Raw genomic sequence first — 14997 nt, 5'->3', positions numbered from 1 at the left:
TGGAAAACATTAACATTTTTGTGGTGTTTATTAGATCTTTACCTAGTCATCTAAGTACTTACTTGTTCTTTGCTCCCCTCCTTAAGTAGTCAACTGGAGAGTTGCTTGACTACAAACCAAACTCAGTACTTTGTGATCATATTTTGCAGGAAACCCAAAATGAAATTTCTTGGCTTGAACTTTAATCATCAGATTTGATTCTGGATGTCTTCTCTTTCTGTTGATAATTTGTGGTTAGCAAAATCACCCTCTGAAGACAAAGATTTGAAGATATTGGAGGGAAATATGTAGATAGTATTAAAAGTTTGAAAAAAAAAAGATACACGTAAGAACTTTTGAGCAGTAGCTACTACACTCATAAGCTAATCAAAGATAACACATTTATCATAGAATTTTTCAAATACATTCTCAACTTCTATTTAAGTTTCTGTATCATGTGGATGCCCTGCCAAATAGGAATAGTAGAGAGTTTTACTTGGCTCAGTAATTTGTGTTTTAGAACTTGGGGGCCAGCTCATTGATTTTATCTAAAGTCATTCTTAAAATCATCCGTGATTGGCTCTTGTGGTGGGGAGAACTTCTTACGTGATACTTTTGTCTCAGCATATTCTCCACACAGTTTCACGGAATGAATACCCTTTGAATCTTCTTGAAATGTTCAGTGTCCAGAATTGTTCTCTTAAGGAAGGACCACTTTAAGCCTTGAAATTTATTCCCTGTGGTAATGAACCATTAAATCAGTCAACAGATACAAATTTGCCGGTCCATAAATTCTCTTGAGATAGAGACATTCTTAAGGGATGTATCTCTACAAGTTAGCTCTATTCTTTGCCTTCTCTAGCACAGGAGTATGCCGGAATAAGGACAAAGAAAGCACAAAATCATGGTGAGAAGATAAAATGAGGAAAGGTCCTGAAGATTGCACATTTTTATGTATATCCAGTTGTAGCTGTAGCCATGTTAGGGAATGGAGTGATAGCCTTAACAGCCTTTGAAAAAATCCTTAGCTCTTCAGCAATAAACCTGAAACTCTGAATACATGTGATAGTCTCCTAGACCCCATGGGGTACTCTGTACTGCAGGAATGCCTAATATTCCATGACATCAGCTTTTGCTGTGATAGATTTTGCATCCTATATCAATCTACCTAAAATTCTTGAGTGATCAGTGCCTCCCAAGTTTTCTGTCTTGTTGAGAACAAGATTTCTCTTCCTTTTTAAAAATAGTTTTATAGTTAGTATAGTGCCTGGCATTCATAAACACTTAATAAAGGTTTAGTCTTTTTAAGTAGTCAGTCAGTAAGCATGTACCAAGCAATACTACATAACATACACCGTGGTAAATACTTAGGTTAGAAATACAAAGAATGAAATAATCCATAAGCTCAAGGAGTTCACATTCTAACACAATAATATATTTTGTCAAACTATACCCAATATACCTCCATTAGACTTACCTTGAGAAAAAGACATGACATTTATTAGGTAAGTTCTATTAAAACATACATGGATTACTTTAGGAAGTTTTGTCTCAAAAACAAATGTGCAAGATGTTTTTCAGAAATGGGAATTGACATAATCAGCCACTTTGGAGAACTTAAATTTAAGTAACTAATAATAGTAATAGTAACTCAAAAACCTTTCTTTTTAACACCAGTATTATTCTGGTAGTACAACTGTAAATTATGAAATATGACAGTCTCTAAAAAATCGAAATTTTGAGTAACCCTCGTTGAAAGACCTATGTGAGTAAGCTATATCACATTATCAATGAAGACTTGAATATATGAAGTAGGCCAAAGATTTATCCAAGAAAAGACTGATCACAGAGGAAGATTGGCTAGTCATGTAACAAAAGCAAGAGATAACAAGTGGACAGCCCAAGTGCTACAACTGAACAAACAAAATATTAAAAGACCTAGAGGAAGGATGGATCTTTATAAAGGATTTATGAGATGACATAGACAAAAGACAAATTAGATGTGAAAGTTTGGATAGATTTCAGTCTGCAGTATTGGAAGGGAAAATTCCTATCAGTTTACTTTAGATCCATTGAAGCATTAAAATAACTAACTCATATCACAGTCTGCCAAAGAAGACATATGTTTGAAAAGGAAGTGAGCAGAACTAAAGCTTAGGAGAAAGAGAAGATATATATACAGACTGGAAGATCCTCCTAAGAAATTAAGGCAGAGCGGTGCTAACAGCACTCCCAGGGTTTTCTGGGATCGCTTTCGAAAGGAGCACTGAAAATGCTAGTTAGAGAGAGAGAGCGCCCAGGAGTCTTGAAAAGAATCTAGTCCCCAACCCAAAATGTAAGCGCCCTCCGTCATTCTTTTCCTTTCCCCATTCCCAAGTCAGCTTTCAGAGGGGAAGAGAGAGAGCAAGTACCTCCAAGCCCCACCTGAGCCAAACACATCATCTTCTGCACTTTTGTTTTATATTTTCCATGTTGCAATATGTATAAATATTGGTGCCTTTTCTTTCCCATGGCAGCAGTGGGTAAACTGTTCTTTGTTTTCACATGTCTGTTCCTATCTAGTTATTTGGCCTTCCAAACATTTCCATATCTCTGTCAGTTTTAAAGCCTGTTTATTCACAATTCTCTTGCAATTGGTTCCTTCATAAATTGCAGGCCTCTCTACTCTACTTAGTTTATTTTCTACATTTATAGGAGCAAGTTATCATTCAAGGTCTCATAATGTGGAATGGGAAGGATATCTGGTGGATGCCAGGGCATTGCATAATTTTTTCATCCTGGATAAAGAATGTGCATATACAGTCTTTAACATTTTGGTTTTCTTCTCCGTAAAATGAGGAGGTTGGATTTTTAACCTCACTCCCCATTTAAAATTCTAGGATTCTGCAAAAGTTTAGCCTAAGTGTCTTTTGCCCAAAGATGTGGGGAAAGAGGGAGAAGTTTCTTCTTAGAGGTGAAAAACAATAGGATCTTTAGAGAAGTCCTGTTACCTTTATGACTTCACTTCTTTAGTCTTATCTAGTGCTCCTATGTCACATGGGACCCATTTAGTAGTCAACCCCCTTGGGACATGATTATGATTTCAGTATGTCCTCTCTGTTCACTTCCTTACTCAGCATGCATTTGCCTCATTTTAACACCACCAGTGAGCTTCCTTGCCACATGATCACATTTTTAAAACTACCATTCCTTACATTTTCAGACAATTGGAAATGTTTACCCTACTAACATCACATTTGCTAAGTTCCTTTGGGGAATAATTTTATCATATCATTTCATATCTCCTCTCTTTTGCTTATATATGTAACCCTTAAATACAAAGACCTGTTACAACTGTTGGGAAAATCCCTCCTTGTCACTCCCAGAGACGTACTTGAAGGGAAAATTTGTTCTAAATTTCCTGATTTTCAAATAACATTACAAATAAATGCTTGTGAGGTCACAGCACTCTATTTGTACTGGGTAATTGAGCCTACCTTATGAACCTTTTTTTACATCATTCTGTTGAAAAATGAGTTCTGCATTCCTAATAACCAGTTTACAGATGAACTTTTGGAACATAACTTTTTCACAAGTTTGGGATACCTATATTGGGAATTGGTTTTGATCTTGACAAATTTCTATACTCACCTGAGAGAGAGCTGATTTGTTAGGTGAGTGAATCAGGATTGAAAAAGATCTTAACGGTTTATAACATGTCATGCAGCTCTACGTACGTCACTTAAATCCAGTTCATGCACTAGTTAAGATGTCACCCTTGTGATGTCATTGGTCTTTGACAATGAAAGGCCAACAACAACAATGTTGAATCTCCCAAGATGAGATGTAGTAGGGATACATGTAAAGGCTTGCATTTGTGTTTTTTGGTTTTTTTTTTAAATCCAGCTGCACTGGAGGAGACAGAGTAGTGGTTATTGTTCAGTCATGTGCAACTCTTTGGGATCCCATTTTCTTGGCAAAGATGCTACACTGGTTTGCCATTTCCTTCTCCAGCTCATTTTACAGTTGAGGAAACAGGCAAACAGGGTTAAGTGTGTCTTGCCCCAGGGTCATACAACTAGTATATGTCTGAGGTCAAATTTGAACTCAGGTCTTCCTGACTCCAGGCCCACCACCACCTAGTTGTTCTTAGAGAACAAGTCATTTGAGAGACCTGTGCATTCCACTTTAACTGCAAAGCTCAGTCTGAGTCAGTGATGTGGTGACAGTGTAATACTAGGCTATTAACAGAAATCTAGTATCTTGAGGCAGTAAAAAGCAACAGTACATCTGGCCCATTTGTCCACTTTTTCACATCTGTACATCTTTGAAAATGGTCTGTGCATGAAGTAAAGACATCCATAGTGAAAATGTGAGAAGAAAATAGGTCCTTCCTAAAAGATTTTGTTCAGCAGACCACAGTGTGGCTAAAAGACAAAGAGAACACACAATACCTTTGTGGTTATTGATTTCAAAAAACTTTTGACTTGGTATATATGCTTTTAGAGTAAAGTAGGTGTGAGAAATAATGTACTATATAGTTGGTTAAGCACTGACCTTAGAGGCAAGAACACTTGGATCTAGCACCTAGAAAGTGCTCCAGGACAACTCTTTGGAGATTCTTAAGTTCTAGAGTAGGTGCTAGTCTATACTTCTTAATCTGACCCCAGTCCTACTCTTTGGAAGGCCCAAAAGTAGCACAGCACTAAAGGTGCTTCTCTGACAAGAGTCTTTCCAAGCATCTTTTAAACCAGTTCTTTGATAGTTATAACCACAAAATTAACTATAGTTGATGGACCTCTAAGTAGTAACAAAGTGATGCCTTGATATGTTTGTCAAAGCTTTTCACTAGTTTTAATGAGGATGTCCTGTGTCACAATTAAAATTTGTGATAAAGATAAACTGAGGCAATAAAGTTCCAAGCATATTCCATTTATTATCAAGGCTAGCAGTTGCCAGTAAATGGGGCCCGAGGCTCTTTAGTAAACAAGGACCCTGTGGAAAGTTTGCAGATCTTTGTTAGAGTCAGAATTGCAAAATTTTGAGTAACATGGGTGTTAACTGATTCCTGGTTGTTCAGTACTGAGAGTGCTTAACCATTATAAGGTCTATCAGTTTTCCTCAAGGTGGACTAACAACACACCCTGGCGTGTCTTGAACAAGAGCAAAAATAGGGAAATCATGGTTGGAAATGAGTTAGAAATAAGAAACCTATTCTTGGAATGGGGAGCTGGAAAAGTTTACTGCTTTGAGCAGTAAACATTCTTTTTCTTTTTTTAATTTAGTATTTTATTTTTCCACAATTACATGTAAAAACAATTTTTAACATTTGTTTTTAAAACTTTGAGTTCCAAATTCTCTCCCTCCCCATGCATACCCACCCCCCACCCCCCAATTGAGAAGGCAAGCAATTTGTTATAGGTTATACACATGTAGTCCTACAAAACATATCCATAGTTACCAACAATAGCCCTGTTGGTAAACACTTTTTTTCACTGATATCCATAGGCATTACAAAAGATTATTGATCAATAGGCTTTTAACAACATCATGAGTTTAGCATCATGTGGAAAGTGTGATTTTTTTTCCATGAGTCCCAATGAGGAATTGGAGCTTCGACTCACACAAAAAAGGGGAAATCTTGCAAAGCAAAGGTCTTAGGCTCATGGGAGCAGGGAGGTTAAACTCTTAACAAATTACTAATACAAGCCAGTTTAATAAAGTTTAATAATTCATTGTTTTCAATCTATGACCTCATTTGGGGTTTTCTTTGCAAAGATACTGGAGTGATTCGCCATTTCCTTTTCCAACTCCTTTTACAAATGAGGAAACTGAGGGAAACAAGGTTCAATGACTCGCGCAGGGTCACCCAGCTAGTAAGTGTCTGAGACCAGATTTGAACTCGGGAAGATGAGAGTCTTTTAACTCCAGGTCTGACACTCTATCCACTGCACCACCTAGCTGCCCAATAATGAGTTGTACCTAGAATTAAATAAGATTGATTGGGCTAAGTTGCTTTCGGAAGTGTTTGGTGCTTTCATTGGTCCCAGTTGTTGCATACCATAAAAGCTGCACGGTGCCAACTATTCTTTTTGTAAAGGATATCATTTAAGACATAGGATATTGGAAGAGGAGGTGGGCCAATAATGTATCAAGAGTAACTGATGGACACCTCAAAAGTATTTCACAAAGTATTCACAAAGTATTAAAAGGACTAGAGGAAGGCCTCTAGTGTATGGATAGATCTTCAAAGAAGATTTTGTAGAATGACGCAGGCAAGAATTATACATGATGAAAAGATGTGGATGAGGTGCAATCTTTACCAATGGTGAGAGTGCTTACATCAGTGAGATCATTGGTCTTATTGTTTAAAATTGAAACTTAAAGTTACAGTGCTCAGAACAAGAGAGAGGATCATCTTGCTGTCCTCTACCTTAATATAAGACATATTTTTGTATTTTAGAGGAGACCCTTAAAAATTTCATTGAGTCCCATAGAGGGCAACTAAGATGGTTAAAGGACTCCAAGCCGTGCCATATGCAGACTGCTTGATGAGGCTTAGGATATTTAGCTAGGAGAATATTACTTGGGTTGGGGAGAGGGAAGAAGACGTAGAGAATATCATTGCTGTTGTCATATAATGGAAGGGCTGGCATGTGAAAAAGGAATTAAGCTTACTTTAACTTGGCTGGCAATGTGCTAAAATTATGGGGAGACAAATTGTAGTTTAATGTAAGAAAACTTCCAAAATTGAATGGAAATGCTTTGTGAGGTTCCCATCACTAGAGTTGTTCTGTGATAGCTGAATGATTACTTTGTTGTTGGAGAGGATGGTGCTCAGCTACCTTTCCCAGGCTTCAGGAGAAGGACGTTCTCAGATATAGGACCTTATAATCACTTTCCAAGCAGAACAAGATAGAACTTCCCCCCTAGTTAGTTAGCAAATTGCTATTGGGCACATGAGTAGGAATGACTTTTGGGTAAGTTCCATTTGCAGGCATGGATCATATCCTTTGTCCCATTTCCTCATAACCCTTGAGGTTGATATGGGATGATAGGGAAATACAATCTTGAATGATAGGGACTACTTGTGTGGCTCTCATTCCTCTAGGTTAAATAGAAGTAAACAGATTCATTCCTTAAGATATAGCCTTATGCAGTTTTCCTTTTCATTAATAGGCCTGTATACTTTACATAAATACACCCTTGAGATCAATGACTCCAGTTAACTTAAAAACCTTCTCCATAACTATAAAAGATACTCTTATCACAAGTTGGCCCTTCTCATGGCAGAGATAACTAAATATTCTTCCTTCTCTATTTGCTCATTTTTCTGCCCACCCCTTATTACCCTCCATCTTCTATATTTTTTTCCTCTGTCCCTACCTGACTTTTAAAACATCCCCTTATCTCTACTCATCAGGGACCCTCATTCGTTATTTTTATTCCTGTTAATTCATTTAACTCTGCTATATTATAAGCACTTTATTTCTCTACTTTATTTCACTTAAGCAGGTTAGCTGTTCTCTCAAAGGATTATCATAAAGAAGAATTAGAACTTCATGTAGAAGGAATTGAGACACCCTGTGGACTGAGTCCTACAAATCTTTGCCTATAAACAATCTTATGTACTCCTGGGTCTGGCATTGTTATTTTTCATTATTATCCTGGGTAAAATTTTGTAAACCTTATATGATATATACATACTCTTATAACTCAGTGCCCTACATAACTTGTTAAGATTAAATGTACTGAAGATGGTGGAGTAACAGCATGCATTTTCTACAGCATTGCCCCCAAGGCCAGCCAAATACATGTAAGAAAAAAAATGGCTCTGAACAAATTCTGTAGCTGCAGAACCCACTGAATGACAGAGTGAAACAAATCTGCAGCCCAAAACAGCCTGGAAAATTGCCGGGAAGCGTCTGTCACGCCACACACAGGGCAAGGTACAGTCCAGCATGTGCCATACTGACACAGACAGGACGTGAGCAGGCCTTGGGGAGACTGAATCTCTCACACCTGTGGGAGTTTCCAGACTTCAGGACCCCAAAACCCCGCAGACAAATTGGAAGATCAGTGAAAAGAGCCTGTGGGACTAGTGTGGGAGAGTGGAGTGGTTCAGCTCCAGGGTGGCAGAGGGGGAAGGGAGCAGAGGAACCCACAGCAGTAGCAGGGGCAGAGACAGCAACTGTTTCTGGAGCTCTAGGCCCACAGATTGTGGGGGAATCGAGCAACTGACAGTACAACCCCCCCCTCACCCACACTAGAAGCAGAGATCTACCTTGACAAAGAGCTCAAAAGTCAAGTAAATGGCTGGGGAAATGAGCAAAAAAACTGAAAAAAGAATCAGACTATATAGAATCTTTAGTGATAAGGAAGACCAAAACATGCAAACAGAAGACAACAAAGTCAAATTTCCTCCACCCAAGTTCTCCAAGAAAAATATAAATTGGTCTCAGGCTATAGAAGAGCTCAAAAAGGATTTTGAAAATCAGGTATGAGAAGTAGAGCAAAAATTGGGAAGAGAAATGAGAGTGATGCAAGAAAATTACAAAAAAACAAGTCAACTACTTGCTAAAGGAGACCCATTGCTGAATAAAATGACATCATAAAAAACTAACCCAAATGACAAAGGAGATCCAAAGAGCCAATGAAGAAAAGAATACCCTAAAGAGCAGAATTGGCCAGATGGAAAAGGGAGGTCCAAAAGTTCACTGAAGAAAATAATTCCTTAAAGATTAGAATGGAGCAGATGGAAGCTAATGACTTTATGAAAAATCAAGAAATTATAAAACAAAACCAAGGAATGAAAAAATAGCAGACAATGTGAAATATCTCATTGGAAAAACAACTAAACTGGAAAATAGGTCCAGGAGAGACAGTTTTAAAATTATGGGACTACCTTAAAGTCTTGATCAAAAAAAGAGGCTAGACTTTATCTTTCAAGAAATTATGAAGGAAAAGTGCCCTGATATTCTAGAACCAGAGGGTAAAATAAACATTGAAAGGACCCACTGCTCGGACCCCTGAAAGAGATCCCAAAAGGAAAACTCCTAGGAATTTTGTAGCCAAATTCCAGAGCTCCCAGGTCAAGGAGAAAATATTACAAGCAACCAGAAAGAAACAATTTGAGTATTGTGAAAATACAATCAGGATAACACAAGCTCTAGCAGCTTCTACATTAAAGGATCAAAGGACTTGGAATATGATATTCCAGAAATCAAAGGAACTAGGATTAAAACCAAGAATCAGCTACCCAGCAAAACTGAGTATAGTACTTTAGGGGGGAAAAAAATGAAATAGAGGACTTTCAAGTATTCTTGATGAAAAGATCAGAACTGAATAGAAAAACTGATTTACAAACACAAGAATCAAGAGAAGTATGAAAAGGTAAACGGGAAAGAGAAATAAAGGACTTACTAAAGTTGAAGTGTTTACATTCCTACATGGAAAGATAATATAACTCTTGAGATTTTTCTCAGGGATTTTATACATATAGACAGAGGACACAGGGTGAGTTAAATAGGAAGGGATGATATCTAAAAAAATAAAATTAAGGGGGGTGAGAGGAATATATTGAGAGGAGAAAGGAAAAATAGGATGGGGCAATTATCTCTCACATAAAAGAGGCAAGAAAAAACTTTTTCAATGTAAGGGAAGAGAAAGGAGGTGAGAGAGAAAAAGTGAAGCTTACTCATCATATTTGGCTTAAGGAGGGAATAACATGCATAGTCAATTTGTTATGAAAATCTGTCTTACACTGCAGGAAAGTAGGGGAGAAAGTAAGGGCAAAAGGGATGAGTGGAGTATGGAGGGGATGATAGAAGGAGGGCAGTTGGGAGGAGGGCATAATTATAAGTAAATACTTTTGAGGAAGGATTGGGTCAAAAGAATAGAGTAAATGGAGGGCAGAATAGGATGGAGGTAAATATAGTTAGTCTTTCATAACATGACTTTTATGGAAGTCTTTTGCATAACTACACATGTGTAACATTTGTCAAATTGTTTGCCTTCTCAGTAGGAATGGGTGGGGAGGGAGGGAGGGAGAGAAGTTGGAACTGAAAGTTTTAAAACCAAATGTTAAAGATTGTTTTCACATGCAACTGAGAAATAAGATATACAGGCAATAGAGTATAGAAATCTATTTTGCCCTCCAAGAAAATAGAGGGGATGGGGATAAGAGAAGGGAGGGGTATGATAGAAGGGAGGGCAGATTGGGGGGAATGCGAACTGTCTTGGGGTGGGTGGAGCAGAGAGATGGGGAGAAAATTTGGAACTCAAAATCTTGTGAAAATGAATGTCGAAAACTAAAAATAAATAAATGAGTTAGGGAAAAAAATTCCAGACCAAAAAAAAAAAAAGATTAAATGTACTTTGAGATCCATTTGGAATGAACAAGAGGATTGAACTAGATGAATTTAAGGGCCATCCATAGCCCTTCTGATTCTAGGATTCCCTTGTTCCTGAACAGTGGGTCCGGACCGTGTGTTCTGTTAAGCCATAAAGCATCCAGATATACGAAGTATTTATAAGAGAATGCAAAGACCTAAGATGACCTTTACAATTTTGCATAGATATGCAGCATGTGATCTTGAGAAGCAGGCACTGTCTCACATTTCTTTTTATAGTTCCAGAACTTGACATAATGTTTAGCACAGAGTAAACACTTAATAAATACTTTTTAATTCTATATTAGCTAATTATTGAATTTGAGGATATTCATAGGACTAAGACAGTTGTTCTATAAGTGTGTAATATCCACATTTCTTCTGAGCCAGTCATAACAAATGGACAACCCAAAGCATTTTATGGTATTCACAACATGGCTCTTCTGAGCCGTGTTAATTGTAATTATTACTTTCTCATGAGCCAGTAGAGTGTTTTAGTTCATAGTCATATTTCTGTCCCTAGTTGTTATTATGTCATGTTAACGTGCCGGAGGAGGAGGAAAGGATCAGGTAACTAAAAAAAGGGATACTTTCCTAGGAGATCTGCAGCATAAATTCAGTAGGAATAGCAGTAGATAAATTTTATAACTATGATTGAAGAATGTGGGAAGCAAATAGGAGAAGTAGGACAGGGAGAATAGAATATGAATACATCATATCAAATATTTTTAATTTCTTACATTATTTGGGTTGCCAAATCAATCAAATAATTGATTTAGCATCTACCATGTGCTGTGCACTGTGTTTGCAGTAAACAAGTTCCTTGAGGTAATGTTTAAAAATCCTTTCCAGGGAGCCAGAAAAGGGAAATGAGATGATCACTGTATGAAATAAGTATGATTCTGAAAACATAATTCAGTGCCTTTTTGGTGAATTACCTCCCAAAACTGAATTTATAATATACTTTTAGGATTTAAATACTTTTCAGTGACTCAGATCATAGATTTCACCTTAATTCTCTGAGGATTGATTCGGCAGCTCTACAATACAGTCCAATACAGAATCCTAGAATTAGAAGGAGCTTCACTTGGAAATCAAGCAGCCCAAAGTACACTCACAATATTTGGCAAATATATGCTTGTGATTAGAATTCTAAATGAAGTGAATCTAGAATATAGTTTCTACACTTTGGGAAACCTAGTTTGTTGCAAAAGCAGCATGTGCCTAAATGGTCTGTGGGTGGGGGAATTTAGTTTGCTTTAAATTCAGAAAGGAACAGAAAAAGGATAATAATTGAGACAAGCTGATGGAGAGTTTCCTAACACAATGAAGTCTTAGTAAACGTAATGTTGCAGATTTTCCTTCCCATTTGGTGATCTTGCTTACAGATGAAGTAAAGATGAAGTAAAACTTCAAACACATCTCATTGTATTTAAATAGCTACCAACTATCTTCTGTTTTTTCTTAGGGAGTTGACTCTTTTTTGGAGTAAGTTGCAAAGAAGAATTGATCCTTCTTTAGATATCTTTTTGGAGCGATGTCGACAGTTTGGTGTTATCGCCAAAACACAGCAACATCTCTTCTGCCTGATTAGAGTGGTACAAACAGAAGTAAGTGCTTTAAGCTACTCAAGATAATGAAGCTCAGAGAAATAAGATGACTTGCCCAAGGTTGCACAACTAATGAATGCTGGAGCTAGGCATAAAAACACACTTCATGTAAGGCATTGTTGAAGGATAATGCCTTTCCCACATGGGTCCCATATTCTCTTGAGCATCATATTTGTATTCAAAAGCCAGTCTAACGATGATCGTACATGAAACCATCACATTCCCAACTCTAATACCTTAGTATTTCAGGATTATACATGATGAACCACCACCTTCTGAGAATTGTAATATCAATTAAGTCCCTAACCACCCAGGAATTAGGCTGAATACTGTATACTATCTTGTCTTATCCACATAGCAACCCCAGGAATTAGATGCTGTTAGTATCCCTATTTTATAGCTGAGGAAACTGATGCTTAAGAGGTTAGGTGACTTGCCCATCTAGCCAGTTCAACCCTTTCATTATATAGATGGGAAACTGAAGCCCTGAGAAGAAAAAGGGCTTGCCTAAAGTCATATTTAATGACTGAGCTCTCTAACGCAAGTATCCAGATATGTGCAACCTAGAGTTTTCTGCTATTTTTTCCTTTGTAGTCTTCCCTTTCAGTAACCATTCCTATCATTGTTCTTTGAAATAAATATTTCCCTTCCCCCTTTTCCAGCAAAAAGGCTGGAAGTGATTAACAGGGAATTGAACCTTTGGTTAAATAAAAACATTGTAAGAGAGCATTGAGCCTCTTTACATGAGAGCAGGTCTCCAATTCCAGAAAAATTACTTTCCAGGATAACAACTGACATTTAAGGAACCATTTAAAATTTTTACTTTTTTATATATATATATCTTTCATTTGACCCGTTGAGGTGAGTGCTTTAGGTATTTAATATCCCCATTTTACCAGTGAGGATATTGAGGCTTAAAGATGTAATGCCTAAAGGAGTTCTGAAAAAATCTGCTTGTATGATTGTAGACTCTTTTTCTGCAATAAGGAGAGCTGGGCTAAGAGTAGTCAAAGAAGATAAAATACATAAGATATGTTAGAGTGTAATGATAAGCTGGCGTAAAACTCTTTATTATGGTCAAAGACTGGGTGGGATTGAGTGAATCACCCTAAAAAGTTTGAGGCGATATAATGGATGTTAGAAACAGCCAGTAAGGAGGTTGGGGTCTCTGAATGAAGACATAATTACCTATTCTTGTTCCTGGAACAGAGGTGGAGAATCAGGAAGGTGGTATAGTATAAGGAACACTGGATTTGGAGTCAGAGGACCTGAGTTTGAATCCTGCCCGACTGCTACTTACTACTACTACTACCACTACTACTACTACTACCTGTGTGACCTTGGGCAAGTCACATAACCTCTCTGGACCTCAGTTTCCTCCTCTATAAAGTGAGGGGGTTGGACTAGATGACCTCCAGTGTCCCTTCCAGCTGTCTGTGATTCTAAGAAAGATCATCAGATGGGTAATACATCATATAACTTTTTATATAATATATCTGTGCCAGGTCACTTAATTAGTAGTGCCTCAATTTCCTTCATTGCCCAGTGGGCGTATAGGCACAGATGTGTGAATTATACAAAAATGTATCCTCCCTAAAGTGCTCCCAATGTATTCATGTTCTTAATACTAATAGTTTGAATAAAAATTTGGAACCAGATTTTTTTTTTTTTAATGAACACACCATATTAATCACTGTACATTACCTTAAATTGGCCTGTTAGGTGACTTTTCATCTTTCATACCTGCTCGTACAGTTGCCCCTGCCTAGAAAATCATACTCTCCCTTTTACTCTTCCCTGTTTTTATCTAAGCTACATCCTTCTGGGTCCAGTTTGTCTCATCACTTCTTTGAAGTCCAAACTATAACCACTTGAACCTTCTGTTGACCACAGCACTGATAAGTATCAGTGTATGTTTATGTGTATGTGTACCAGGAGATAAGTTTCAGGCTAGAGACTAAGTTTTTTACTATTTGGTATCTCCCATAGGAGGTGCTTAGGAAATCTTGATTGTGGTGATTTTTCTGACTATTTTTTATATGAGGTCAAGTGAGAACTAGCGTGAATGTACAGCAGGAGGGATGCAGGTTAAAGACTAGGACCATTTTCCTACTAAGATCAAGAGACTGGAGCATCTTTCCAAACAAGTTGTATAGTTGTCTTAGGAAGTATTTCAAGCATTTGTCTCTTAGGTTTTTTAGTTTTTATTGTATGTCCTTCATTTTCAAAAAAGATCAGTGACATCACAAGATGGTGTTTTGTGCATGAGTTAGATTTAAGTGGGACAGAATTACACAAAGTCATCAGCCTTAGTCTCTTTTTCCTGAGTGATCAGCATCCAGTGGCAAGGCAAAAGTCAGGATGATTGGCAGTGGCCCAGGATGAAGTGAATTACCTTGGCATCTTTGATATCTGGCCAAGCTCTAAGCACTCCACAGCATTTGCTTCAACCACCTTCATGGCTGGTGAAACAGATTGTCCTCATCTACCCATTCCACCAGGGAAAGGCTTCACATACTTAAGGTAGACACCTCCCCTAATTCACCAACAAGTTGTGGCCCATTGGTTACCCTCAACCTGGTTTAGCCCATCTGCCAAGATGATTTTATTAGGGTGTGTGAGCAGTGTACATGCTACAGTTTTTTAGAGCTGCAGGTGAGAATTGAGTGCAAAGTGGACACCAAAAGCAGCCTTGAAAAGGGTCTGACAAGCCCTCACATCCAAGGCTATATCCTAGGTTTTTTAGTAAGATTATGCCCAAAACAGATTTAGATGAGTTTTTCAAAAGTGATACGTATTTTTGAGTTATTATTAGCAAGAAAAGAAAAGTGAAGAGTCTGTCCCTAAAGTCATTAATTTCACAGTTGCAGAAATCTCACATAACTGAGATTCAAGTGAAATAAAGTTAGATTTCAAAAGGAAGAAAAAATCCATCATAAAGTTTTGGACTGTTCAGGAATTGTAACATTATTGCAGATTTTTACACAGAGGTAATCAGCTCTGTTTTCAATCATCTACCCCTTATTGGAAGGGCCAAA

The 14997-nt window shown here is 37.5% G+C and overlaps 1 protein-coding gene and 1 long non-coding RNA gene across 5 annotated transcripts in view; one reads left to right on the top strand and one right to left on the bottom strand.

Moving 5' to 3' along the window:
• LOC140504666 (uncharacterized) overlaps positions 1 to 14997 on the bottom strand; it is a 44652-nt gene that overhangs the window by 19532 nt on the left and 10123 nt on the right. The window contains exon 2 of the long non-coding RNA XR_011967185.1: positions 63 to 250. This is a non-coding gene — a long non-coding RNA (uncharacterized lncRNA). The remainder of the gene's footprint in view (positions 1 to 62; positions 251 to 14997) is intronic.
• RLF (RLF zinc finger) overlaps positions 1 to 14997 on the top strand; it is a 114248-nt gene that overhangs the window by 93909 nt on the left and 5342 nt on the right. For 2 of the 4 annotated variants that reach the window (XM_072609922.1, XM_072609927.1), the window contains one exon: positions 11818 to 11959. The exons of 1 other annotated variant lie outside the window; for it this stretch is intronic. In XM_072609922.1, coding sequence (XP_072466023.1) covers positions 11818 to 11959 — 142 coding nt within the window. Of the gene's footprint in view, positions 1 to 11817; positions 11960 to 13168; positions 13423 to 14997 lie in introns of all 4 variants that reach the window. One more of the 4 variants, XM_072609923.1, reaches the window with a different exon arrangement.

This window comes from Notamacropus eugenii, chromosome 5, assembly GCF_028372415.1.
Source record: "Notamacropus eugenii isolate mMacEug1 chromosome 5, mMacEug1.pri_v2, whole genome shotgun sequence".
In the NCBI taxonomy this organism is placed as follows: Eukaryota; Metazoa; Chordata; class Mammalia; order Diprotodontia; family Macropodidae; genus Notamacropus; species Notamacropus eugenii.
The sequence above is the reverse complement of the archived record's forward strand: the minus strand, read 5'-3'. Positions and strand labels throughout refer to the sequence as shown.